This window comes from Scyliorhinus torazame, chromosome 2 (assembly GCF_047496885.1).
Source record: "Scyliorhinus torazame isolate Kashiwa2021f chromosome 2, sScyTor2.1, whole genome shotgun sequence".
Lineage (NCBI taxonomy): Eukaryota > Metazoa > Chordata > Chondrichthyes > Carcharhiniformes > Scyliorhinidae > Scyliorhinus > Scyliorhinus torazame.
This window is the reverse complement of record NC_092708.1, coordinates 193,149,591-193,176,707: the sequence shown is the minus strand read 5'-3', so window position 1 is coordinate 193,176,707 and position 27,117 is coordinate 193,149,591. Positions and strand designations below refer to the sequence as shown.

Here is a 27,117-nt window from a genome sequence, read left to right as displayed (position 1 = left end):
ACACTGCAATGAAGTTGCTGTGAAAAGCCCCGAGTCACCGCACTCTGGCGCCTGTTCGGGTACACTGAGGGAGAATTCGGAATGCCCAAATTACCTTAAAGGGGTATGCTACCATATCCCTCCCGCTTTTAAATCCCAGATTAACATTCTCAAATAATCCAGGAACTATTTGCAAAAATGTACTCAAAACAGTCTCTCATAGGGTCAGTCGGTCAGGGGACTTCTTAATTCTTATGCAGTTCACTTACAGATGCTTCAGGTAGAGGTGACTAGTGTTTGGCCCTCACTGACTCTTGATAGGTGAAGGTGTACCCATACAGGTTCCCCCTGAAACAATACTGGGTTCATCCTCGGGTAGTTTGCTGCGGCATTACTTTCATCCACATCCATCTCGCTGACAAGCCTACAAGGGCCACTGGTTCAGTGTGTGGTTCTCTTTTCCTTAAATGGTCCAAGTGTTTTTTTTTTTTAACCATCATCTTGTACTTCTTTCTCGTATGATACTGCACCTGATTTGGTCGCAGTCATTCCTGGGACCCACAAAGGGTCAGCACTGAAATTCTTCATGTAAATTAAATCGCCCACACAAGTGTTTATCAACTTTCTTTGCACTGTGGTGTCTTTTCTGTTTGTTTTGTTTAGTCTCCACCCTCCCTGCCAAATTTGCACATATACGGTCCCATCACGGTCTAATACGCCTGCCCATTAGGAGTTTGGTGGGTGTGGCACCTGTGGTGGCGTGAGGCATAGTACGGTAGGTGAGTAGGAACCAGGCCAGTCTGAATTGCCAAGGGGCTGAAGACTGTTTGCAACGTGGCCTTGACTGGATGGCCCTCTCAGCCAGTCCATTTGAAGCGGGATGGTAGGGGGGCAGTTTGAATATGTCGAATGTCATTAGTCCTCAAAATGTTGGAATCATTCACTTGTAAAAGCAATCCCTTTATCTTGAGACCAGAACCTTGGGCAACCCGTGGGTGGATAGTATCTGTTGCAATTTCTCTACGTTGCCGATGAGGTTGTGCACTTCATTTTGTGGCTTTCCAACCATTTGGAGTGAGCATCAACGATGAGCAACAATATATATGGGCCAGCGAGTGAATGTATAGTCTGACCCGTGATCAACCTGGCCACTGCCAAGGGCGCACGAGGGCCACAAATGTAAGTGTTGCTGCAATTGACACTGGCCACACTGTTTGACCAGATTCTGTTTATTCTTTGAAAAACGTTTTATTGAAGGCATTTTCAATATATACATAACCAAGAAGTACAAAAGCCAACCGCAGTAAACCCCCCCCCCCCCTTCCCCACACACACCTACCCTCCACCCATGGAAAGAACCGACTCCTCCTGGACACAGTCATGTGGGCCCTGTGCACCACCTTAACTTGGATGAGGCCTAATCTCGCACACATTGAGGACACATTCACCCTTCGCAGAGCTTCACTCCACACTCTGGCCCCAACATCCCACCCAACTCCTCTTCCCACTTACACCTAACCTCCTCTATGGGAGCACTCTCCCTCTTCAATAGCTCCTCATATATATCCACAACTGTGGCCTCTCCTATCTCATCCTCTGACAGACGTTTATCCTACAGCAATGGGGGAGGCAACATCGGAAACAATGGCACCTCCTGCCTCATGAAGTCCCTAATCTGCAGATATCTGAACCAATTCCCCTTTTACTACTGTTATGCCCCCTCCAGGCCTGCAAACTGCCCTCCCATAAAAACATCCCTAAATATTTTATCCCCACCTGCCACCACCCCCGGAACATCGCACCCAATCCCACTGGAGCAAACCTATCGGCGCCCACAAAGACATGCCGTCCAATCCAAAGTGCTGCTGACATTGGGTCTCGTGCAGTACCTGACTGGTGAGAATGGAAGGGATGCCAACAACAGTGCCCTCAAACCTGTCCCCTTACACAAGGCCGCATCTAACTGCCCCAAAACTGACCGTTCCTCCACTGCCCATTTTCAACCATTGCAATATTAGTGGCCCAGTAGTAGTTCGACAAGCTCAGCAATGTTAACCCCACCCCTGCACTTCCCTGAATCTACACTTTTCCTGGGGACGATCTTCCCAACACTAGTAGCATTCTTTATAGCCCCTGGTCTGCGGATCAAATTCCTTGTATCTCAGCACTCTCATCTCCGAACCTCTTTGCTCATTACTTTCTGCACCTTCGTCCTTAATGCCATGACTGCCAGCGACCTTTAAAACAATTTTAAAAAAAATTTAAAGTACCCAATTCGTTATTTTTCCAATTAAGGGGCAATTTAGCATGGCCAATCCAACTACCCTGCACATCTTTGGGTTGTGGGGGTGAAACCCACGCAGACACTAGGAGAATGTGCAAACACCACGCAAGACAGTATCCCGGGGCCGGAATCGAACCTGGGTCCTTGGTGCTGTGAAGCAGCAATGCTAACCACTTCTGCCAAACCTGGTGGACCTCCACTGTTTGCAAGCTCTGTAACTCCCCTCTCAGCACTTTCCATAGCCTGGGCAACCTCTAAGGCCTTCATTAAGTTAATCTCTGCTCCATAAATTGTTTTTGTAGTTAACACCACAGGTCAGCCTGTCCCTCAACATGTTGTTGAGTGCAAACCCAAACTCTCTTTGTTTTAGGTGCACCATGAACACTGCGATTGTCTACCCTGGGGTTCTTGTTGTCGATTTGAAATTGTAACACTGCATTTATCATCGAGGGCTTTGGGTGGTAATGCCCCTTGACTAACTTCACCAACTTCTTGAATGTTTTGGAGTCCGGACTTCTGGAGATGTTAAGTGGGAGCCCCGCAGACCATTAACAGAATTATCCACTGCTTTTCCTCCACTCCCACTTGCATTTGCCTTGAAAAATAATGGAGTACAGTGCTCATTGCTCTATATCAGGGTTGAATCGTTCTAGTTTACCAAAAAGGAGCATAGTCACTTGCGGACCGTGAAACGAGTTTGCTTCGATGGAGAAGTTTTCACACCAGGTCTACTCTCCAGATTTTCTTAACAGCAGGAAGGCACTCCGGTGGATCCTCTTTGCCAATGTAATATCCTGACAGCTGGGTGACCACCAGCTGGATTAACAAATGAGCGATTTATTAAAATAAGAAATTTATGTTCAGAGAGTGAGATAAAAGCTGCCATGTTTCAAGGATCTACGCTCTGCCCCCAGTGGTAGCATGCTCTGGCCCCATTAGCCAATTAGGTCACATGACTCTGGGGACACACCCCATAAAAGGCTACCACTCTGGGAGGAAAGAGATGGTTTGCCTGTCCTCAAATCTCTGTTGCTTTAAAAGTCAAGGGGGAGGAAACTGTTAAACTCCCCATATCCCACATCTCAAACCAGATTTGAGTCTGCATCAACTTTTGTCCTTGAATTTGCTTTGTGTCTTTTACTATATTGTGATAATGGCACAGAACATTTCTCACAACACTCCAGAGGAACCATTCAGCCCTTCTATCCTCTTACACATTGCTGATCTGGATCTTAAACTCCATATACCCTCAACTATTGATCTCCATTTTGATTTGACTGACCGCATCCAGATTTCACTCCTCTCCGTGCGAGGAACTGCTTCCTGACAACAACCATGAACAGACTGGCCCGAATTTCAGGATTCTGCCCCCTTGTTCTGGACTACCCCCACCTACCCAAGAGGAAATAGTTATTCTCTTTATCCTAGTGAATCCTTCAATCATTTCAATTAAATCACCCGGTTACTCGAGGGAATACAAGCCCAAGTCTATACAGCCTGTCTTTCAGAAGCCCTTGTAACACTCTTGTGGGATTATGTGACCAGTGTATCCTTGATGTTGTATTGGAAGTTTGAAATATTACATTTTAAGTGTTGATGATCCTGTTTCGCAGTCAGCCTCTCCATCTCGCCTCGTTGCCAGTAGCTTTCCAGCCAATGGCCATGCGCACGCCCCCCCCAACCCCCAAAAATACCTTACAGATCCCAGCCCCTCCGACTCATGATTTCTTCTCTGGTTTCATCCCATGACCAATAACTGCCCCTACCACCCCAGAAGGAAAATGTAGTAAAACAGGGAAATAAGAATACTGGTCCGACCTGTTTCCCCCCCCCCCCCTTCTGGGATGGGGTTGATGGTAGCTACATCCTGGCTGCCACACCATCTACCTTCAATAATTGGAAAGCGAATTGACCTTTGGTTACCTGAGATTGAACCATTCTTGTCTCTCTGCCCAAACCCCCCCCCCCCCCCCAAATTTTGTTAACAAATGAACAATAGTGCTCAAAGCAAACCAAGGAGGATTTTATCTCCCTTTGATTTAGTCCAGGTTTTACTCAAAGTGGTGTCAGGGAGGTCAATCCCTGGAGGTTCAGCAATCCTTATTTCCTCCCCCCCCCCCCCCACCCCCCCCCTCCAGATGGATCTCCTGATCTCCATGAGACTTTTCCACCCTTGTGCACCCTGGTTCTGCGTCTCCTCCTCGCCAACTGGTTTACCGCCTGCTCTTCTACACGCATGTTGGCAGTACCCTACATGACAAACTGACCTTTCACCCTGGTATTCCGATTTGGGGAAGGGCACTGCCGGTCAGGGAGCTGTGCTGCAGGTGGCGCCCATGAGCAGCTTTGAGCTTTGTTCAGGGTTCAGCAGATTTGGACAGCTGCTTTTAGCTGTGAGCCTGGTTGACGATGCTGTTCCCCAGGCCCCTCCACCTGCATTCGCAGCCTGCCATGCCAAAGGAATTTGTCCAGAATTCAAAAGAAGTAAAAGCTTCGGTAGCACCACTCGGCCTCGGGATTTCCTGAAATGCTCAAGCCAATGAAAGTATTTCCAAACTGTAAGCACTGTTGTAGTGAGAAACGCAAACAGCAATATTTGTGCGCAGCAGGATCCCACAAACAGCAGTGTAATAATAATCTGACTCTTTGCATCGAAACCAGACGATCCTACAAATACTCAGCTGGTCTGGCAGCATCCGTGGGAAAGAAACTACAGTTTGAAACATCGCAGCCCTGAAAGATCGGGATCCTCTGGTCCCGTCTGTGGCTGGACACGTTGTGGGTGAGAAGGGCAAATTTGGCGTTCAAGCCAAAATTCGATTTACTTTGAGTGGCACCAGAAAATCCCAGCTGCAAACAAGGATGGAAAGGTTTGCCCATTAACTCTGCTCATAGACTTGCTGAGTGTTTCCAGCATTGGCTTTTTTTTTTTAATTTAAAATTTCCGTCATCTATTGTATTTTGCTTTTGGATCTGTCTTTGGTGATGTTGATTGAGGGATAAACATTGGCCGGGACACTGGGTGGGCTCGCCTGCTCTTCAAAATATCCATCCGTGAGGGCCCTTGGCTTCACCTGAAAGGTGGCTTTTCTGAAACAGTGCAGCCTTCTTTCAGTGCTGTAAGTTAACGTAGCCTGGATTATAGGCTCAAGTACCTGGAATGGGATTTGAACCAATGACCTTCTGGCTTGAAAGGCATGAATGCTATTAACTGAGCCACTGGCTAACCCGCAAAATACTCGATAGGCCAATCTGCGATTCTATGATTCTACGAAATGTGCCTCTGGTCAGGAGTTCGAACAGCAAACATAGAATCCCCACAGTGCAGAAGGAGGCCATTCGGCCCAATGAGTCTGTACTGACCCCCTGAAAAAGCACCTTACCTAGACGCACTCCCCCATCCTATCCCAATAACCCCAGCTAACCTGCACATCTTTGGACTGTGGAAAGAAACCGGAGCACCCGGAGGAAATCCATGCAGACACTGGGAGAACGTGCAAACTCCAACAGTCAGTGACCCAAGGCTGGCATCAAACTTGGGTCCCTAGCACTGAGGCAGTGGTGCTACCACTGTGCCACCTTGCTACCAAAATCATTAACTTTTCTTTTGTCTTTTCTCTTTCTTCAGATACGGTCCGATCACCGCGGTTGAAGTTGTGGTCTCTGTGGTGGGTTTTTAACTCCACCGGTTATTACCTGGTGGTCTACTATGTGCAGATCCTGTGGGACAATATCCACCCGTCCAGGGAAAACCGGGGCGTCTACAATGGAGGTGTGGATGCAGCCGCAACACTGCTAGGTATGGAAAAGAAAATGCCCCGCTCAGCCCTTGGGAATGAGGTGTGAGGTAGGAGAGTTTACTGTGCAGGGGACCCTATAGTTACAATATGGCATAACCCAACACAATACCATAATGGCGAGAATGTCCGGGACTATCAGAGTCTACAGTTCTGATAGAGTATCATGCAATGCAGAAAGAGTGCCAGCCAATTAGTCGCACTCCCCTGTCCTTATCCCAGAGCCCTGCACATTTCTCCTTCTCAAGTACTTATCCAATTCCTTTCTTACAAGTTACGATTGAATCTGCTGGAAGCTCTTGTCGGGCAGTTGGTGCACTGGGAGGTGGTGGTGTAGTGGTGATGTCACTGAGCTAGTAATCCAGAGACCCTGGCTACTGCTCTGTCGACATGGGTTTGAATCCCACCATGGCAGTTGGCGGAATTTAAATTCAATTAATGAAAACCTGGAATATAAAGCTAGTCTCCATAATGGTGACCATGAAGCTTGTGATGCAGTCGGTGGCGCCCCTGAATCTGAGTCAGAAGCCCCAGGTTTGAGTCCTCCCAGGGTTTGATGGCCAAGGAAAGTGCATTCATAGCGTGGCCAAACAGGTTGATTATCAACTTGTAAATCCTTCCAAACACGCTGATGGTAAAATCAGGAGAAATTCCTGGTCAGCCATGTGATGGAATGAATGTTGAGGCTTCTACTATCCATCACTATCCATAGCTCCAGGCTACAAGATGCGTGGAAAAGTGTATGTTGCACAGCGACATGGACTCTGAATGAACTGTAACACAACACCACCAACATTGAATCTGCGGCCACAGTGCATTTCAGATCAATATTTAAAAAGAATCTGCACATCCCCAACAATTAAATCTCCCTTGACCTTCTCTGCTCCAAATCCTATGATTAATTGCCCAAGGAATGTAGCCAAGCCACTTGGGTTGTGTCCCAATTTGTATGTGGTTGCAGTTAGAAAGCTAAGTAAGTAGTGGTAGAAATGAGTCCCATATTATCTAGACCGGTACATGAATTGGTTAGGGAACCATCTAATGACTTAAGTCGAGGTTGATTGTTTATTGGGGAATACATGTCCTGCTGTCATCTCAAATGTAGAAAATAAACCCCCACCATACTGATCCATGCAGGCTAAGCCACTCCGTGAGATATATTTACAGATGAAATTATATAAAGAGCTTGCGAAAGATCCCACAACATCATTTTATGGGGGCGGGGTTGTCGTTGTCCAGTCCCATCCCTCATCACTAAAAAATAGATTATATGATTTTCTCGTTGCTGTTTGTGGGATCCAAATTAGTTTCCATATTTCCTATATTACAACAGCGACTGTACGTCCATAAGGTATTCCATTTGGGATGTCAACAAGATGTGAAGGATGCTATGGAAAGGCGAATCTTGCCATCTTTCTCGCACACCTCCCCCTTTTACTGAGCTATTGAGTTTCTTGGGCTTGCAAACCCGTCCACCACTTCCGTACCCTTGCCATCGAAGCCCGTTGTGTGTACAGGCAAAATCTCTATATTCCTTTCTTTTGTATTTGGGAAATGTTTTCCCAGCGTTTTACTACCTTGGAAGTGAGAGGAGCGTGGTTATTTATTCTGAAGGTTTGAATCTGACTGTGTTGTAACTCTTTGAGATTGACACCAGTCCAGATGAATGACTTTGCCAAAGTACGTTGTTTACATCACTGATACTGCCAGTTCAAGCATGGCGGTTAGGGCCAAGAAATCCAATTCTTAGACAAACATGCTTGCCCCAAACCATCAATTGACTTAGAATAACATGCTCTGGTAGGCAAGAATGCTCATGTACTCAGATACCAAGACCTGTTGCTGTGAAGTAATGACACTTGTTAATCTTGGCTGCCCAGGTTTGAAAGCAAGAGCTGTAAACAGATCCCTCCACACCCCTAAAGCAAATTCAACAAGCTGCCCTTGGCACCATGGTACTGATTTTTAGCACGTAGGATTCAAAATGGTAAAGTTTAAATCCTAAATCATCCAGTTTGACCCCATTCTACCCACACATCAGAATTTAGAGTTTTATTTATGTAGCATCTTTGACAACCTCCGCATGTCCAAAAGTGTTTTACAGTCAATGAAGTAGTCTTGTACTGTAGTCATGCAAGAAACCGGGCAACCGATTTCTCCAAAGCAAGCTCCCACAGGCAGCAGTGAGATAGAGGACCAGATCATTGGTTTCTTGTGATGCTGATTCGTGGGATAAAGGTCAACCAGGACACCGGACAGAGTGCTCCAGCTCTGCTTCAATATAGTGCAGTGGGAATCCGTTTAGCCCAGGTGACACGGTGGTTTATAGTCCTATATGATCAATGTCCCCCATCAACAGCTGAGCTCTCGCTCAGTTCCACGGTGGGTGCATCAGTCTCTGGAGTGTGATTCGGGCCCACAACCTCCTGACACCCGAGTTCAGAGTGCTAACCATCCTGAGCCACAGACCAGCATCTACGCACAGTGACTGCATCAGCAATCTACTCTCTGGATTTTCGTTATTTTTAATACAGAAATTGTAGCGACCACAGGCATTCAGCCCAGCCGGCCTTGTTCCAACCAGTTTGGATCCTGTCACCTGGTTTCCAATATCCTAAATGTATTGCCCGAGACCCCAATATCTTTCAATCAGACCAAGAAATCAAAACGATAACGGTATTTTCTTTCCCTGGGTCGAGACAATTGACCTCTACACGTTAGCCAAGAAAAGCTCCAGATCTTATTACACACTTCTCACCAAAGGCCATCACCGATTAAAATGTTATTATGACATCCTTCAGCTGTAAGGTTGTATCCTGACGGATAAAACTCAAATAACCAAATTTCTGTATATTTAGCTACAGCACAAATCTACAAGCTAAAGGACCTAAAAGCTCCCCATGCAATCACGGGTGGTGTAACACCTGCCCAAAGCTCCAAATACTCCTTCCAGATGAAGCAGCAATTTGCAGGTAGTACTATAGTCGCTGCTCACAACGTGGTCTCCACTGCTCTGGGGAGACAAATGCAGAATGGGTGACTACTCTACAGGACACCAGCTATGTAAATACTGTGGCTACAGCAGCAGGTCAGAGGCTGGGAATTCTGTGGTGAGTAACTCGCCTCCTGACCCCCCCCCCCCCAAAGCCTGTCCACCATCTACAAGGCCCAAATCAGGAGTGTGAGGGAATACTCTCCACTTGCCTGAATGAGTGCAGCTCCAACACCAACACAAGAAACTCAAAGGACAAAGCAGCTCGCTTGACTGACAGCTCATCCACATAAACATTCACCCCCTCCACCACTGACGTACAATAGCAGCTGTGTGTACTATCTGCAAGATGCACTGAAGCAACTTGTCCAAGGCTCCTTCGATAGCACCTTCCAAATCCACGAGCACTACCATCTAGAAGGACAAGGACAGCATGGGAACATCATCACCTGCAAGCTCCCCTCCAAGTCACTCATCATCCTGACTTGGAAGCATACTGGCTTCACTATCACTGGGTCAAAATTTTGGAACTTCCTCCCCAACAGAACAGTGGATGTACTTACACCACAGGGACTGCATCACTTCAAGAAGGCAGCTCACCACCACCTTAAGGGCAATTTGGAATGGGCAATAAATGCTGGCCTAGCAGGGGACACCCACATCCTGTGAATAAATACATTTTAAAATATCATTGATGTCCAACTCATAATTTGGATCTCTATTTTTTATTCACTGAGGATAAAAAGCCCTTGACTTGGAAAATAAAAACCTTTTTTATTCTACTGTTGGTGGCTCAGGACCTGCAATTTTACCACACTCGGGTGCTACTGTCTGATCTTCATCCAATCCAGTGGTCCCCTGCGTTTTAATTTGTCTTGTCTTTGTCTCGTTGACAGGTGCTATTGCTTCTTTCTCTGCGGGGCATGTCAAGTTGCAGTGGTCGCTGTGGGCAGAGCTGGTGATTTTTGTCATCACTGCGCTGCAGGCTGGACTTCTCTTCCTCATGAACACCACCACCAACATCTGGGTCTGCTATGTTGGCTTCGTCCTGTTCCGGAGCAGCCACCAACTCCTGGTTCCCATAGCAATGTGAGCATTACTCGTGACTCTCCTCCCACAATGTGTTGGCTGAAGGGGAGAAGGAAAATTGGATTGGTGAGAGGAGCGGTGAAGCGTGCCCCCGGCATGATTGTCGTGGACTAACTGGGGTGCAGAGAGGTTAAGCCACGCAACCCTTTTTTGCTATAGCACAGTGGTTAGCACAGCACCAGGGTCCCAGGTTCGATCCCTGGCTTGGGTCACTGTGCGGACTCTACATGTTCTCCCCGTGTCTGCGTGAGTTTCCTCCGGGTGCTCCAGTTTCCTCCCCCAAGTCCTGAAAGACATGCTGTTGGGTGAATTGGACATTCTGAATTGTCCCTCTGTGTACCCAAACAGGCGCTGGAATGTGGCGACTAGGGGCTTTTCACAGTAACTTCATTGCAGTGTTAATGTAAACCTAATAAAGTTTATTATTAAATGGAATGTTTAAAGGGACAATTTACAGGGAGCAGGTAAGTGTAAAAATTCAGGGAATGGGGGTCAGTTGGATAGAGTGGGGTCGGGCCAGAAGAGGGTCAGTTTGGGAGGGGGCACATTTCTGGGAGGAGCAAGTGGGTTCAGCCTGACAGGAGGGAGGGAGAGAGAGAGAAAGAGTGGGAATCCATCTGCGATGGAGGCAGAGTGGGAGTCATCTGCGATGGAGTGAGTGGGGTCAGACTGGGAGGGAGCGGGGGAGGGAGAGTGGCTTCAGTCTGTCTGGGCGGGAGGGAGTTGTGTTCTGTAGGGGAGGAGGACAAGTCCAGGAGGGATGGAGACTGTCAGACGAGGCGTGGGTGGGGGTCGAGTTGGATCGGGCGGGTGGGGGGAGATGGTCGGTGGTTCAGGTCAGTCCAGGTTGCGGGGGAGTGTCTGGACCCGCCTGCTGTGGTGGGTTTCTCTGCGGGGGGAGGGAGGGGGGTTGGGGGGAGTTACTTTTGTTGGGGGTGTCCTGTGTGAGGCTGGATCTGGAAGTTTAAATATTGGCTCTGGAGTTCAAACTGATTTTAAAAAATTTTCTTCCAACTCTTTCAGAGTAGCTATCCAGGTTAAACTGGCAGAACAACCGAAGTTAGTGATTTAAAACACTTGTCGTTTGGCTCTGGCCCAGTGCAGTTGCCCAGGGGACGTTATTACACCTGGTCAATTACCGGGTAAACCCTTACGTGGGAACTTCCGAGAGGGATTCCTTGGAGTACACCCTGAATGTGGTGTTGGGGAACCAGGAAATTATGAGCCAATGAGAATCCAGCCAGAAAGGCAGATATTAGATCAGGGCTGATGAATAATTGTTTAATCAAAGAGATAAGTTGAAGAAAGCTGAAAGGAGTTTTAATTGAAATGGTCAAAATCACAAGGGGTCAGACAGAGTAGACAGGGAGAAACGGTTCCTTCTCGTAAAAGGATCGAGAACGAGAGGACACCGATTTAAAGTGATTGGCAAAAGCGACATGAGAAAACACTCCATGCAGCGAGTGGTCAGGGTTTGGAATGTGCTGCCTGAGAGTGTGGTAGAGACCGGTTCAATCGAGGCTTTCAAAAGGAAATTCGGGGGTGGCATGGTGGTGCAATGGTTAGCACTGTTGCCTCATGGCACCAAGGGTTGAACTCGAGTCAGTGTCTGTGGGAAGTTTGCAGATTGTCCCCATGTTTGCGTGGGTTTCGCCCCCACAACCCAAACGTTTGTAGGGTAGGTGAATTGGCCATTCTAAATTGCCCCTTAATTGGGATTTTTTTTTTAATTTGAAAAAAAAGGTAATTACACTGTTATCTGAAAAGGAAGAATGTGCAGGGTTAGAGGAGAAGGTGGGAGAATGGCACCAGGGAAATTGCTTATCTGGAGAGCTGGTGCAGACATTTGGCCTACATTGTGACTCCTGAATGGGAATCTGGCGGGAGAATTAAAATGACAGGTGAATGGAAGCTGGAGATCCTGTTTGCAGACAAAAGGAGATGTTCAGCAAGGCGATCGTGCCCCCCACCAGTCCACAACCAATGTCCCCAAGTGCTGATCAAATTTATGTGAATGATTTGCCACACGTGAGGGATACCCTGTCCACTAGTGCATTTCTCCTGACTGCGTGTCCACTGTCTTTAGTTTTCAGATCGCAGCGTCGTTGTCCAAGGAGCTCTGTGCCCTGGTGTTTGGTATCAACACCTTTCTAGCCACCATCTTGAAAACCATCATCACCCTGATCATTGCCGACAAACGGGGTCTGGGACTGCATGTGAACAACCAGGTAACTGGAAGATTAACAGTCTGCTGAGCTCCCCCTCTGTACTGCACTGGGCCAGGAGTAAAGGGCGGTGGGGAGTGAGACTTTGTAAATGACTAGTTAGGCCTCGGCGTGAATACAGTGTGCAATTCTGGGCACCTCACATTAGGAAGGATGCTAGAGCCTGGGAGAGGCTGCAGAGGAGATTTCTTAGAATGGCACCGAGGGTAACGGGCTTCAATTAATGCGGAGAGAACTGGAAAAGCTGTGAAATGATGGGATGGACAAAAAAGATGAGGCGAATCTTTCCCTCAGGGGGTCGCTAATCTGTGACGATTTATTCTCCAAAATCCAAAAAGCAGTGGAGGTCGAGTCATTGAATTTATCCAAAGATAAGTTGGACAATTTCTTGGTTGGCATGGGGCCGAAGGGTTGGGGGGTGGGGGTGATGATCTTATTGAGTGGCGGAGCGGGCTTGAAGGAGCGGTTCCTGTAAATTAGGATTGATCTCCTTCGAGCAGAGAAGGTTAAGGGAAATTTTAATTCCGTTCAAATTCATGAGGGATTTTTGATAGGATAAATAAGGGGAAGTTGTTTGCACTAGCAGGATAAACACCAGAGGGGCACAGGTTGAAGATAACTGGATAAAAACAGCAGGAGAAAGATTTTTTTCTTCGCACCGTGAGCTGTTCTGATTTGGAATGCGAGGCCTGAAAAGGTGGCAACAGCTGATTCAACAATGAATATTCAAACTGGGCTTGAGTAAACACTTGAAAGGGAAACGTTCGCCGAGCCACTGGGCAAAGAGCAGGCAAGTGGGACTAATTGGCCCCACCAAGGAGCTGGCATAGGCCCTGTGTGGGATTCTATAAAGGTCCCCTCTGCAGTGCACTGGGATTCTGGGTAATCTGGTATTCCCAGGGCCCTGTCCGCAGGACCCTGTCTGTCCTGACTGCTGCACACTGTAATTGCCTCTCTTTTTGGATGAGCCGCTCAACCCAGGCCCTGCCTGCTTCCTCGGGATGGGGGGGGGGGGGGGGGAAGAGACAGGCTGTAAGAAATGCACGGCACTAAATTGGGGAAGTACCGCGGGTTACAGGGGAATCTCTCCCAGGTCCCGGGGCCTATAGCTATCTCTCAGTCAACCCTGGGAGAGAACGATCACCTGGCCTTTATCGCATTGCTGCTTGTGGAGTCCTGCTGTGTACAAAATTAGCTGCACTCTTTTACAGCAACTGCACCTCAAAAAGCACTTCATTGGCTGCGCGGAGGTCATGAAGTGCACTCTGTAGTTATTTATAACTGTAATGTTGAAATTCTTTCTATCTCTTGGTCTCGCTTTGAGGTTTTGGCAGCGACACAGGAGGGGAAGAGATTTGTGTCAAATGTAAATAAACATTTTTGCTGCCCTGTGCTGTGGGGGGAGGGAGGAGCCAAGCCGAGGTCAGGCACAGAACATCTGGTCACGTGCTGTTGGATGTGCTCGACTGCCAGCCCTAAATTCCTGCTTTTAGTGAGTGAGGAGCCCCACACTCTCGAGGTTGGTGGATTGTTGGAAGATTCAGTCTCATCCTCACAGTCCTCGACGAGAGGGCTGACAATCAGCAGCTAAGAAATCCGGTGAATCAAACACGATCTGGGTGAACCATACACTAAGAGTTGTGTGTTCATTGTGACAGAAGTAGGCCAATCGGCCCATCGGGCTCATGCTGTCTCTCTCTGTACACCAATACTGTCAGTCCCATTTCCCTTGGCTCTAAGTTTATTTCTCTCCAGTCCCCATCCTATTTTCATTTGAACTCCTTCATTGTCTCCTCTTCCACTGCCCTCATGGGCAGCAAGTTCCAGGTCATTGCCACTTGCTGGGTAAGTAAAAAAAAAATTCTCCTCACATCCCCCTCCCCCGCATCTCTCTCCAAAAACCTTAAATCTGTGACACCCCCGGTCCTTGGACTGTCAGCCAATGGGAACAGCTTTTCTTTGCCGAAGTCAGCCATAATCTTGTCTACCTCAATTAAATCTCTCCTCAATATCCTTCGCTCCCAAGGTGAACAACTCCAACTTCTCCAACCAGAACCTGGTAACTAAAATCCCTCGAACCATTCTGGTAAATCTCCCTCCGCACCGTCTCAAGGATTTCCCATTCTTCCTAAAATGTGGTGACCAGACTAAGCAGCATATTCTAATTGGGACCTAACCAGTGCTTCATTAAGGTTCAGCAATTTTGTACTCTATGCCTGTATTTATGAAGTCGGAGTTCTCATATGCTTGGCTTATTGCTTTGTCAATGTGTCCTGTAAGCTTCAAAGATCGATGCACATGAACCCCCAGGTCTACCTCCAAGTGAAAGTTCTGATATCCTAATGTTGGCCCTTCCATGATTCGTTCGGCACTGGCCACCCCCTATCCCAGGCCTATAAAGTCTTATAAATTCTTATGTCGAGACGAGCCAGCAACTTGCGTTAACAAAGCACCATTAAGATCCCAAAGAACTGTGCAACCTGGTATTCAGTATGAACAGATTGCTGGCCACCATTTTAAGAAGCCATCATCACCCTGATTAGTGCTGGCAGATGTGTGATCAACGAGGTGTTTATAAGACTTCCGGTGGCGGCCATGGAGGGGTAGGTCACACATTTGATGGCTCCCGCCTGTCACGGACTTTTGGATCTTTTTCCCTCAATTTCTTTTTGGATTTTATGGGATAAAGCAGTGAAGAGTGAGACAGTAAGGAGAAATCCCCCTCTGGTGTATGGAGAATTGGACCAGAAGTGGCCGTGTGAGACGACAAAGTCCTATAAGGGACAGTATGGCGGAGGGCAAGGGCCGCGGGGAGATGGCACAGTGGTCGACGGAGCAGCTGGTGAAGTTTTTTCAGGATTGCTTTGCCAAGCTGAAGAATGGCATGCTGGACCCGATTTAAGGCTTCGATTGATCAAGTGGTTCAGAATCAGGAAACCCACGGGAGAGGGATCCAGGAGGTCGAACAAAAGTTGTCCGAGCACGAGGGGCAGCACGGTAGCATTGTGGATAGCACAATTGCTTCACCGCTCCAGGGTCCCAAGTTCGATTCTGGCTTGGGTCACTGTCTGTGCGGAGTCTGCACATCCTCCCCGTGTGTGCGTGGGTTTCCTCCGGGTGCTCCGGTTTCCTCCCACAGTCCAAAGATGTGCAGGCTAGGTGGATTAGCATAGATAAATTGCGCTTAGTGTCCAAAATTGCCCTTCGTGTTGAGTGGGGTTACTGGGTTATGGGGATCGGTGGAGGTGTTGACCTTGGGTAGGGTGCTCTTTCCAAGAGCCGGTGCAGTCTCGATGGGCCGAATGGCCTCCTTCACTGTAAATTCTATGTATAACCACAGAAAAGAATGCAGGAGAAGCTGGAGGACCGGGAGAATAGGCTAAGGAGTCAGAATCTCAGAATTGTTGGCCTCCCTGAAGGCAGTGAGGGATCGGATGCGAGGGCCTCGGATGTGAGGGCATGTGACGGACATGTTGGAGAAGTTGATGGGGGCTGGGGAGTTCCCTCCATCCCTGGAATTGACAGAGCACACCGAGGAAGCCCAGAGCGAATGAACCGCTGGGGGTCATGGTGCTACATTTTCACCGTTTCATGGACAAGGAACACGTTTTGCAGTGGGCCAAGAAAGAACGGAACAAAAAATGGGAGAACTGTGAGTTGTGCATTTATCAGGACCTGGGAGCGGATTTGGCCAAGAGGCGAGCTGGGTATAATCGGGCAAAAACGGCCCTCTTTAAGAAGGGGGTGAAGTTCGGGATGCTGTACCCAGCCCCCCTGTGGGTCACACATGAGGAACTGGACATCTACTTTGAAACGGCAGACGAAGTATGGACCTTTTTTATAGGTGAATTAAAAGACACTTAAGCCTTGGAGAAGTACTGAGGCAGCGATTGTGGTGCTGGATTGTAAAAAGTTTAAGTAGCTCTATGTGAAATAATGGGCTGTGTGGATGGTTAAAGGTTGATCTGTCTTGCAGGGACCTTGCTCGAGGGGAGATGGGCTTTGAATTTAGTTCTGCTTTTTGGGTGACTATTTTTCTAAAGTGATTGTTTCTTCACTGTTTTTCCGGTTGTTTATTTACTGGGGAATGAGATGCTTTTAAAATGTTTATTCATGTGAGGGGGAGAGGAGAGTACAATAGGGAGACCGACTGCTTGGTGCCAGGGGCGGGAACTATCGAGTCAGCATGGGTCAGCTGACTCTCTGAAGCGCAGTGGGGGTTGGACAGGTGTTAAGCTGGAGCTTGACTTGGGGGAGTAGGTTTTTAGTTTTGTTGCTAGGGGGGAGCTGCTTTGCTGACAGGGGAGGAACTGTTACTAGGGGACATATGGGAGGTCGGGAACGGTGACAGCCTGAGTGGGGACTCGAGGAAGCGGAGGCTAGCCTAAAAAGGGTGATGGCTAGTCGGCAGGGTGGTGGGTTGGAAGCCCCCGTCCAGGCTGATCACATGGAACATGAGAGGACTGAATGGGCCGGTCAAGTGGGCTCGCGTGTTCGAGCATTTGAGGGAACTGAAGGCGGACATGGCAATGCTACAAGAAACACACCTAAATGTTACAGACCAGACAAGATTGAGGACGGGGTGGGTCAGCCAAGTGTTCCACTCAGGACTGGACTCCGATCAGGGGGGTAGCGATCTTGATCAGCAAACGAGTGGCATTCGAGGCAGGGAGAATCGTGTCAGACAAGGGGGGTAGGTACATAATGGTGAGTGGGAAGCTGGATGGGGCGCAAGTGGTACTTGTGAACATATGTGCTCCGAATTGGGACGACGTGGAATTTATGAGGCGGGTGTTCGGTAAGATCCCAGACTTAGAGTCACATAACCTGATCATGGGAGGGGACTTCAACAAAGTCATTGATCCGGATTTGGACTGGTCAAAATCCAGGACAGGGAGGAGGCCGGCTGCAGCAAAGGAATTGAAGGGTTTTATGGAATAGATGGGGGGAGTAGACCCATGGAGGTTTGCACGGCCGAGGACGAAGGAGTTTTCCTTTTTTTCACGTGTTCACAAGGTATACTCTCGCATCGACTTTTTTGTCCTGAGCAGGGCACTAATACCGAAGGTGGTGGATACTGAGTATTCGGCAATTGCAATGTTGGATCATGCCCCGTATTGGGTGGATCTATGGGTTAGTGTGGAGAGGGGGCAATTCCCGCTATGGAGACGGGATGTGGGGTTGCTAGTGGACGAGGCGGTCTGTGGGTGGGTTAACAAGTCCATCCACAACTACCTGGAAACAAATGATACGGGGGAGGTCTCTGCAGCGACGGTCTGGGAAGCTTTGAAGGCAGTAGTCAAAGGGGAATTAATCGCTATACAGGCCCACGGAGGAAAGGTGGAATGTGCTGAGAGGGTTGAGTTAATGGAGGAGATACTCCAGGTGGACAGGAGATACTCTGAGGCCCCGGACGCGGGGCTACTGAGGGAGCGGCGGAGGTTACAGGCGGAGTTTGGGCTGTTGACCACAGGGAAAGCAGTGGAACAGTTAAGGAAGGCAAGGGAGGTGATTTATGGGTACGGAGAAAAGTCAAGCAGAATGTTAGCGCACCAGCTCGGGAAAAGAGAGGCGGCCAGGGAGATAGGTAAAGTAAAGAGTAGAGGTGGGAATACTATCCTGGACCCAGCGGGGTTGAACGAGGTGTTTAAGGACTTCTATAGTAAATTATATGAGTCGGAACCCCCGGCTGGGGTGGGGGGTGAGGCAGTTTCTGGATCATTTGAGGTTCCCCAGGGTGGAGGAGGATCTGGTGGAGGGGCTGAGAGCCCCAATTGCGATTGAGGAAATAATCAAGGGGCTGGAGGGCATGCAGTCGGGCAAGGCCCCGGAGCCTGACGGCTACCCGGTGGAATTCTATAAGAGGTTTTCAGATATTGAGCCCACTGCTTGTGAGGACATTTAACGAAGCAAGAGAGAAGGGAGTAAGGGAGTCCTCCCCCCCCCCCCCCCCCCCCCTCCCCAAACAATATCGCAGGCCTCGATTTCATCGATCTTGAAACGGGAGAAGGATCCGGAGCAATGCGGATCATACAGGCCGATTTTTCTACTGCATGTGGATGCAATTACTACTTGGCGGCTAATATAGCCATGATCAGGAAGTGGGTAGTGGGGGACGGGTCGGCATGGGAGCGGATGGAGGCGGCGTCATGTAAAGACACCAGCCTGGGAGCATTGGTAACGGCACCTCTGCCGTTCTCGTCGGCCCGATATTCCACAAGTCCGGTGGTAGTGGCGGCTCTGAGAATCTGTAGGCAGTGGAGGACATATAAGAGAGTGGAGGGAGTGGCCTGTATGACCCGCATTGCTCCGGATCTTTCTCCCGTTTCAGAATCAATGCAATCGAGGCCTGCGACATTGCCGGTGGAGGAGCTTAAGGGCAAGTGGGAGGACGAGCTAGGATGAGAGGTAGAGGCGGGGCAATGACCGGATGCCCTAAGCTGGGTTAATACCACCTCATCGTGCACCAGGCTTAGCCTGATCCAATTTAAGGTAGTCCACCGGGCACACATGACAGTGGCTAGGATGAGCCAAGTTTTTCGGGGTAGAGGGTAGGTGTGCGCGGGAAGCCCAGCAAATCATGTCCACATGTTTTGGGCATGCCCGAAGCTTAGAGGGTTTTGGCAGGGTTAAGGCAGGCAATGTCCACGGTGCTAAAAACACGGGTGGTGCCGAGTCCGGAGGTAGTGATCTTTGGAGTGTCGGAAGATCTGGGAGTTCAGGGGGCGAAAGAGGCTGACGTCCTGGCCTTTGCCTCCCTGGTAGACCGGAGACGGATCTTATTAAGGTGGAGGGACTCTAAGCCCCCCTGAGTGTCGAGACCTGGGTTAGTGACATGGCTGGGTTTCACAGTCTTGAGAAAATAAAGTTTGCCTGAAGGGGGTCAATGTTGGGGTTCTCCCGGAGGTGGCAGCCGTTCGTCGACTTTCTCGGGCAAAATTAAAAACGTCAGCAGATGAAATGAAATGAAATGAAAAATCGCTTATTGTCACAAGTAGGCTTCAATGAAGTTACTGTGAAAAGCCCCTAGTCGCCACATTCCGGTGCCTGTTCGCAGCATTCCAAGGGCTGTCATTATTTTTGTTACTGTTATAAAAAATGTCAAATACCTTCATAAAATATTATTTTTAAAAAACAAGGTGTGTATAAGACTAAAGTTCTCTCAAGCTCCCCTCCTACTCGACCCAGGGACAGGATGGATGTTGTCATGAGGTACCCACCATAGACTTTATAAACCACTTGTTCAGTCTCAGCTGGGGTATTGGGTCTGATTCTGCGCATCAGACTTTTGGGGGGGGAAGGTAGTGTGCAGAATTTTATGGAGGCATCAGGCCGACAGAGACTGTATTACCTCCTCCAGGCCAGCCCACGGTATTAAGTCCCTCTTAGCGAATGGACGCAGGGGTGTGACAGGGCAAGGGTGAGAAAATGAGCTGAAGTCATCAGTAACCCCTCCCACCTCTACTGCCCAGCCGATCTTCCCAGCAATGAATGTGGCTTGAAGATCTTTTGTGGGCCCCTGTTGTTGCATGGGGTCAAAAATACCAGGCTTGATCAAGCTTGGGCTTGGCTGAGTTAATCGCATGGGTAAACACACTTGAGTGCTAATGCAGCTGGCTGTCTCCATGATGAAATAATAAAATGAACAAATACTTAATTTGTTTGCCCAAGCTATAATCCTGCAGCTGAAAGTCGCTCACATGTTTCCACTGAACAGTTATGAATGCCCTCTCACATTGCTGTAAATATTTCCCTTTAGGCCGGGCATTGATGTTGCTCATCACATTCATGGCTTTAAAAGGAGAATCATTTGAGTACAAAAGCAAATAAGTTATTCTAAACACTTAGAAATGGCCAGTTTCACCCCAGCTGGAGTATTGTGTCAACCTCTTGGGCACGGTATGAAGGATGCCAAGGTCCTGGGGAGGGTGCGGAGGAGATTTATAGATGAGTGACTTCAGTCATGTGGTGGGACTGGCGAAGGTGTAATTATTCTCCTCTGAGCAGAGTTTGAACTGAGGCATTTAAAATGATCAGGGCTTTTGATGGAGTAAATAAGGAGGAGCAGTTTTCGCTGGCAGGAGGGTTGGTAACCAGGTGGACACAGGTTGAAGATAATTGGCAAAAGAACCAGAGCGGGGAGATGAGCAGAATATTTTTTACACAGCGAGGTGTTATCCACTGCCTGAAAGAGTTCTTTGTAACTTTCAAAAGGGAATAGTTATTGCCTTGAGATAGGGGGACTAATTGGGTAGCTTCCTAGAAGAGCCGACACAGACTCGATGGACCAAATGGACTTCTGTGTCATGTGATGCCCACCTTGAAGCAGGAGTGGGGGCCTACAGGGTTGGCAAGGTGCAGGGGGAGATCCAGTCACCTTCTCGACTCCCACCAATCAAATCTGGGGCAGGAAGGATCAAGAAGATCCAATTGATGACCTGTGATTATGTGGCCACTTAAGGTCTTCAACCCACCACCGCAGGTATTCAACCCAATGGGAGATAAATCTCCAGAGAACCCTGGTTCGTATCCCACCATGGTATTGGATTCAATAAAAATCTGGAATTAAAAAGTCTAATGATGATGATGAAACTATTGTTGTAAAAATCCGCCTGGTTCACTAAAATCCCTTTTAGGGAAGGAAATCTGCCATCATTTCCTGGTCTGGCCTACATGTGACTCCAGATACACACCAATGTGGTTGACTCTTAAATGCCCTCTAAAACGGCCGAGCAAACCATCAGTTCAAGGTAAATTAGGGATAGAATCCCAACCATGCAGAAGGAGGCCATTCAGCACATCGAGTCGGCACCGATCCTCTGAAACCACACCCTAACCAGGCTTCGGCCCTCTCCTTGCAACCTCAACCCCGCCTAACCCGCACAATGCTGAACACATAAGGGGAAATTTATCATGGCCAATCCACCTAACCTGCACATCTTTGGACTGTGGGAGGAAACCGGAGCACCCGGAGGAAACCCGCGCAGACACTGGGAGGACATGCAAACTCCACACAGATAGTCACCCAAGGACAGAATTGAACCAGGGTCCCTGGCGCTGTGAGGCAGTAGTGCTAACCACTGTGCTGCTCGGATCGGCAATAAATGCTGGCTAATAAAAGAAAGGCCTTCTCAGCCTTTTGGGTAAGATCAAGCTCTTGTCAGCATGGGGGTGCATTTGAATGAAAATGCTGTATCGGGCCGTTTGGTGGGGTGTTTCTTGGTGGCTGAGTCACCGAGAATAACCCCGCTATTCACTGGGCACTTTGCTGCTTTTTTATTTTGCCTTGGGGACTTTCTTGGGCAACCATCCTGCACTGACGAGCTGAGCTTACCAGTAGGACTGGTTCCTCACAGATTGAGGTGTCATTTTGGAAGACTACCCCAAAATCTAGGCCCCTCCCGTCTGCCCTGACATTTCCACCATGGCACCTGGGCACCTTGGTGCTGCCTGGTGAGGGCCATCATGCCTGTTTCACGTTTGTGCGAACCAGTACTGAACGGCGCTAGGTTGAGGCCTCACAGGCGCAGCTGTTGAATCCTGAGCGCCGGGTGTATCCGGTTAACGCATATTGAGATGAGCCTAATAGTTCATTTAAATATGCATTTCTGGATCTTGCCCAGCGTGATTGAGCCGGGCCTCACGAGCCCGGTAACTCCTGCTAGGTGAGCCTTGGCAACAAGCTCTTTCAGAGGGCCAGTGCAGACTCAAAGAGCCGAATGGCCTCCTTCTGCACTGTAGTGATTCTGTGGATATTCAAAATTAATGTGTTCCCCTTCATTTTGGAGCATTGTGCAGGTTAAGATTGACGAGAAGGTCTAAACCGTCGCGACAAATCGTGTTGTTATTTTTAAATATTGTTTTCTCAACAACACAGGAAAACCGAACAACCCCCTCATTATAGGAGCCGCATTTGTATGTACACTTAAAAATGACAGGAAGCTGAATTAGTCCCAGGTACCAGTGGTTTAGCACGGTCTTGAACACACAGGACATTACATAATTCTGAAATTCATTATAATAACCACATTTCAACCTCTTCATGGAGCAGGAATGGAACTTTGAGAGATGCCAAAGCCGCAGTGTTGGAGTGAACTGCCAAACAGAGTATTGCAGATCTTCACGTTTTCCAGCCAGGGGTCTGCTTTGAGCTGCTTTAATTGATAAACAGTGTATTAATGACAGCTGCCAGGCCGTCCTTGCTGTGTGGATTTTGATTTTGCAATAAGCCACAAAATGCAAAAACAATTTTTTCTTTTTACAAAACCTGTGTTTTTAATTAATTACTATTGAGCTGGAAGCAGAGCCTGATTGGTAGCGTTACAGTGCAGGAGCGGGTATGACTGGCAGACCTTTCCAACCCTCGCGGCTGCTGGCTCCTTGTTCATCCCCTGTGGATAGCCTGCATTACCCCAAGCAGGTGGTTTAATAAGACCTGCATTTCTATAGCACTTCAGGACGTCCCAAAACGCTTTCTCACCGAAGTGTTTTTTTTAATGTAGTGTAGCCTCTGGAGCAGTGTGGAGAAGTGACAGTCAGTTACTGCGCAGCAAGCTCTCTCATACAGCACTATGATAATGACCAGACAATCTGTTTTTGTGATTGTTAATTGAGTGATAAGTATTGGTTCAGGGTGGAACTCCCCTGCCTTCATCCCCCACCCCTTCGAAATACTGCCAGGGGATCATTTAAATTGACATGCGAGGGCCTCAATTTGACTGCACCTCCTAGTGCAGCACTCTTTCTTCATACCCCACTGGGAGCGTCGGACGAGATCATCTTTTGGGAGCGGGGCTTGAACTCTCAATCTTGGCCTCAGCTAGGTGGGTGCTGTCCACCTAGCTACGGCTGGCACACGCGGGCTGCCCCCGAACTCGAGATTTAGTATCCAAGTCTCCTTGTCGATTATATGATGGGGGGTGGGGGGGATGGTGATTTGGGGGGGGGGTGGGAACAAAAATCGACAAATCTTCCCGTCTAACGGGCACTAGGGTTTGCCCCTAGGTTGGCAACACACCCTTTCACAGTAGGATGAGAGGACACTGAGGGAAATGATTAAGGCTAACTGGCATTAATTATATGATGTAGTGGAAATTTTGCTCATGGTTTTGGGTGTGATTCTGCCTGATTTTCCACCAGACCTGTTTATAATCGAGCAGAGGCCAATTAGTTCCTACAATTCAGGCCACACATTTCTGCTTGACATCTGCTCAATTTACCATTGTCGTCAATCACTAACTCTTCTCTCTCTTTACCTCCCACCCCATTGTCCTGGCTGCAGTTCTACTTCTACATTGGCTACTTCACCCTGCTGGCAACCATTTACCTGGGGAGAGGACTGTACGTCTGCATTAGGCACCACCAGGAGCAGAAGGCGCGAGGGACACAGAAGGAGGAGGAGGCCACCTGCTCGGCAACGGAGGGGGATAGGACTGACGGTCAAGCATACGCGGCCTGCTCGAAGGCGTGAGGTGGAAATGGGCGTCAGCGGGGTGGGTTAGGGTGAAGTGAGGGGAGGGGGTTGGTGGGGGTGGGGAAAGGAGGTGTCTCTTGTGCCTTAAGACAAGGGTGAGAATGTTTTGGGATTTAATTTAAAGTAGGAAGCGTGGAAGCTACTGTTTGCGATTGGGCGAACGATTGGTCAACATTTTAACCAGGCTGGTCACTAATGGACGCTTCCAAAGTCAATAGATATACCATGACAACAAAGATTGAGATGAGAAATCTCAATGGAAATATGCAGGGTTGGATCATAACTACCACTAATGTGATTTCACCGCCAATCTGAAAACCTAGGAATTGGGGATGAGAGGTAGGGTCTACACTGCCACCCACTTGTCTATAATTTAATATGTCAATCATTTCAAAATTTATGCACTTTAACTTGGAAAAAAGGATGGTTCATCCTTGTATTGAACTCTATATCGCCAGCATGCCTTCTCAATGCAAGCTCCTCTGCATGATAACTTGATCGCCATTGGCTTTACAGAGCGATGCATGCATCCTGAGTGGCAGACAATTTTGCTCTAAGCACAAGTGCTCACAAAGACACTGACCATCAGGCACAAGTAAGGACACAAAATCTGCCATATCCATGACACTCGTCACTGAGGTGCACAGAACAGACATCAAGAGGGTTCATTCCATAAGGGATCTGGTAAAAATAGCCACAGACCAATTTTCCAAGCCTGTTTCCCTGCCACAATTATAATGGAGAGGGAAGCACATTTAAAATAGAACTATATTATTAATGAAAAGAGAGACACATGCTGTTGAAGCTATTCATCTTGTACTCATAAGGACAGACACAAGAATGCCAAATTTCAAAGGGAGCAACAATTTACGCTGCATGAATAAAGGATACTGATTAGTTGGCAAATTGACTCTGATTGGTTGAGGCGCTGCAATGGAGAATGCACTAGGAAAAAATTGTCCCCAACACTTCAAGAAAGGCACATGCCTGGGCATCTTCCTTTGGCTGCATGAATATGTGTAACTTCTAGTAAACATAAGTGAACCCGACTCATAATCTTAAATGGGCTGTCAGCGTAATTTGTAGCACAGTTGGGATTATTCAACAAGTGCTGTCCAATAGTGGGTGGAATCAAGTCTAACATTCAACATTATATTCTGGCTTTTGCAAGCATGGGCTGGCTGAGTCCGATACGTTCTCTGTCTCTTGCGAACAGCTGATGGGTATGTGTGGTTCGGCGCAATCCACCCATCTTTGGGATGAATGGCCTCTGTAAACGACATCACCCCAAGTCGATTTGCTAGCGAATCACCACCCTTCATGTAGTATAGATTGTTGCTCCCTTTGGAATTTGGTGTTCTTTCATCTGGCCTGATGAGTGCAAGACAAAAAGCTTTGACAGGATGTCTCTTTAATTTGTGTTTGTTAGCAATATTCAAGTTCTATATTACCAAACGACTAACTCTAACTCTATTAATGCACACCCATTAACTAGCTCCATTTGCATGACTGGTAAGGGAGGAGATCAAGTCGATTGATTGTAACTTGGTCATATTGTAGTGGTTTATAATTATCGATCAACAATAATAGTGTTAAAAAATATTTTTTTCAATACATAATTTATGGACAGTATTGGAGGCTTGATGCCGGAGTGGGTTCCTGGTTAGCAATGATTAGAATACGTCAAGATCATGTCTCCACTTTTTAAATTAAGATATTTGATGCTTCTCCAACAATTTTGATTAGTGAACGCCTCTTCTGGTCAGGGAGCTGTCATTGAGAACTAGGAATCAAACACAGGACTGCCAAGTTTGAGGCAATGTTAGGAATGACAGGTGAGTGGAAATAGGGGATTATTTTGAAGAGCAAGGAGCTTCAAGACATGTGAATATTTTTTTTTCAAACTCAAACCAAATTGCATCACCTGGCCCCAGAGCATCTTTCTTACGTCTCCGAGGTCACATTGACCTGTGCCTAGCCTTGCAGTAATTGTGCACTCCACGGCCATACAAGCACAACCTTTTTCTCCTAAGATGTGGCTGAGTCTTGGGGCCCAGTTGGTGATGTCTAAAAAAAGCTGTCACCAGGGCACATGGCTGCCAACTCTCATTGGACATAATCGGAATGTTCCATCACATGACCTCCCACAGCTAACTGTCCTACCTGGTTGAGTTGCCTGTTCCTCGCCTCCCCCACATTTCTAATATTTCAACGACTATTAAATATAATAAATTGTTTTTGTTTTAAAACACAATTTTGTTCCTATATTTTTCCCCCCCTCCCCCACTAGCTTGTGACATTGTCTAAACGATTAACCTTCAATTCCTGGAGAGCTCGGGGCAAATCCTGAAGGGTTGGCAACCCCTCCAGCCCACAGATGACAGTTTAAACACTCGCAATTCAATGAATACAGAGTCGTAGCCAGGTGCTGGTTTTCCCCCAGAGCTGATTTAGAAGGAATTATTTAAACTTGTTTAACGAGGCCCCATTTCTCACACGCTCTTTACCAAGAAGTGGGTTGAATTATAGGTAACTTCAACATGCTCTGTAGTAACCAATTCAAAAATGCTTTCAGTTTGTGATACTTTTTAACCATTCTGTTTGTTTTATGTAAATCATGTCAACCATGTTCTATAAATATTGCTACTTAACTGATCAGTACGCATTGTACCCAGATTTGTTGCTAGTCCAGCCGAGTTGGACATTAGAGGCGAGCAAGGTGCCAATACTCACTCTGGCAGATGCCATGGCTGATTATTGGTGGTCAGAGGAATGTCCAGGCTGCATGTTAAACCAAAACGGTTGCATTCTCAAGCAGGACCATAGAGGTAGCTTTTTAACCCAGCCCCAGTCTTTATTGAGGCCTCATAGCGTTACCAACTCCGATTGGGCTGTCCCTAGAGGCTTCATCACTTCATGGAGGGACAAGGTGCTGTAGCCGAAATGTTACTGGATGAATAATCCAGATGCTATGGGGGGGGGGGGAGATTTGGGTTCGAATCTCACCACTATCACGGGTGAATCTTAATTCAATGAATTAAACAGAAAAATCTGGTCCCCTAAGTAATAGTTTCATGGTCACCATTATTTTGTTATTTAAAAACCCATCTGATTCACTAATATCCTTTTAGGAAAGGAAATCTGTCGTCCTTACCCGGTCTGGCCTACATGTGACTCCAGACCCACAGCAGTGTGGTTGACTCTTAAATGCCCTCCTGAAATAGCCGAGCAAACCACTCTGGGTAATTGGGAATGGGCAACAAATGCTGGCTGATGTG

General features: G+C 47.8%; 1 protein-coding gene across 3 annotated transcripts in view; it reads left to right on the top strand.

Annotated features, from left to right (window-relative positions):
- slc19a1 (solute carrier family 19 member 1) overlaps positions 1 to 23,854 on the top strand; it is a 71,905-nt gene extending 48,051 nt beyond the window's left edge. For all 3 annotated transcript variants that reach the window (XM_072481943.1, XM_072481941.1, XM_072481944.1), the window contains exons 3-6: positions 5,892 to 6,062; positions 9,949 to 10,141; positions 12,228 to 12,369; positions 23,648 to 23,854. In XM_072481943.1, coding sequence (XP_072338044.1) covers positions 5,892 to 6,062; positions 9,949 to 10,141; positions 12,228 to 12,369; positions 23,648 to 23,836 — 695 coding nt within the window. In that variant the 3' untranslated portion in view covers positions 23,837 to 23,854. The remainder of the gene's footprint in view (positions 1 to 5,891; positions 6,063 to 9,948; positions 10,142 to 12,227; positions 12,370 to 23,647) is intronic.
- The last annotated feature ends 3,263 nt before the right edge of the window (positions 23,855 to 27,117 follow it).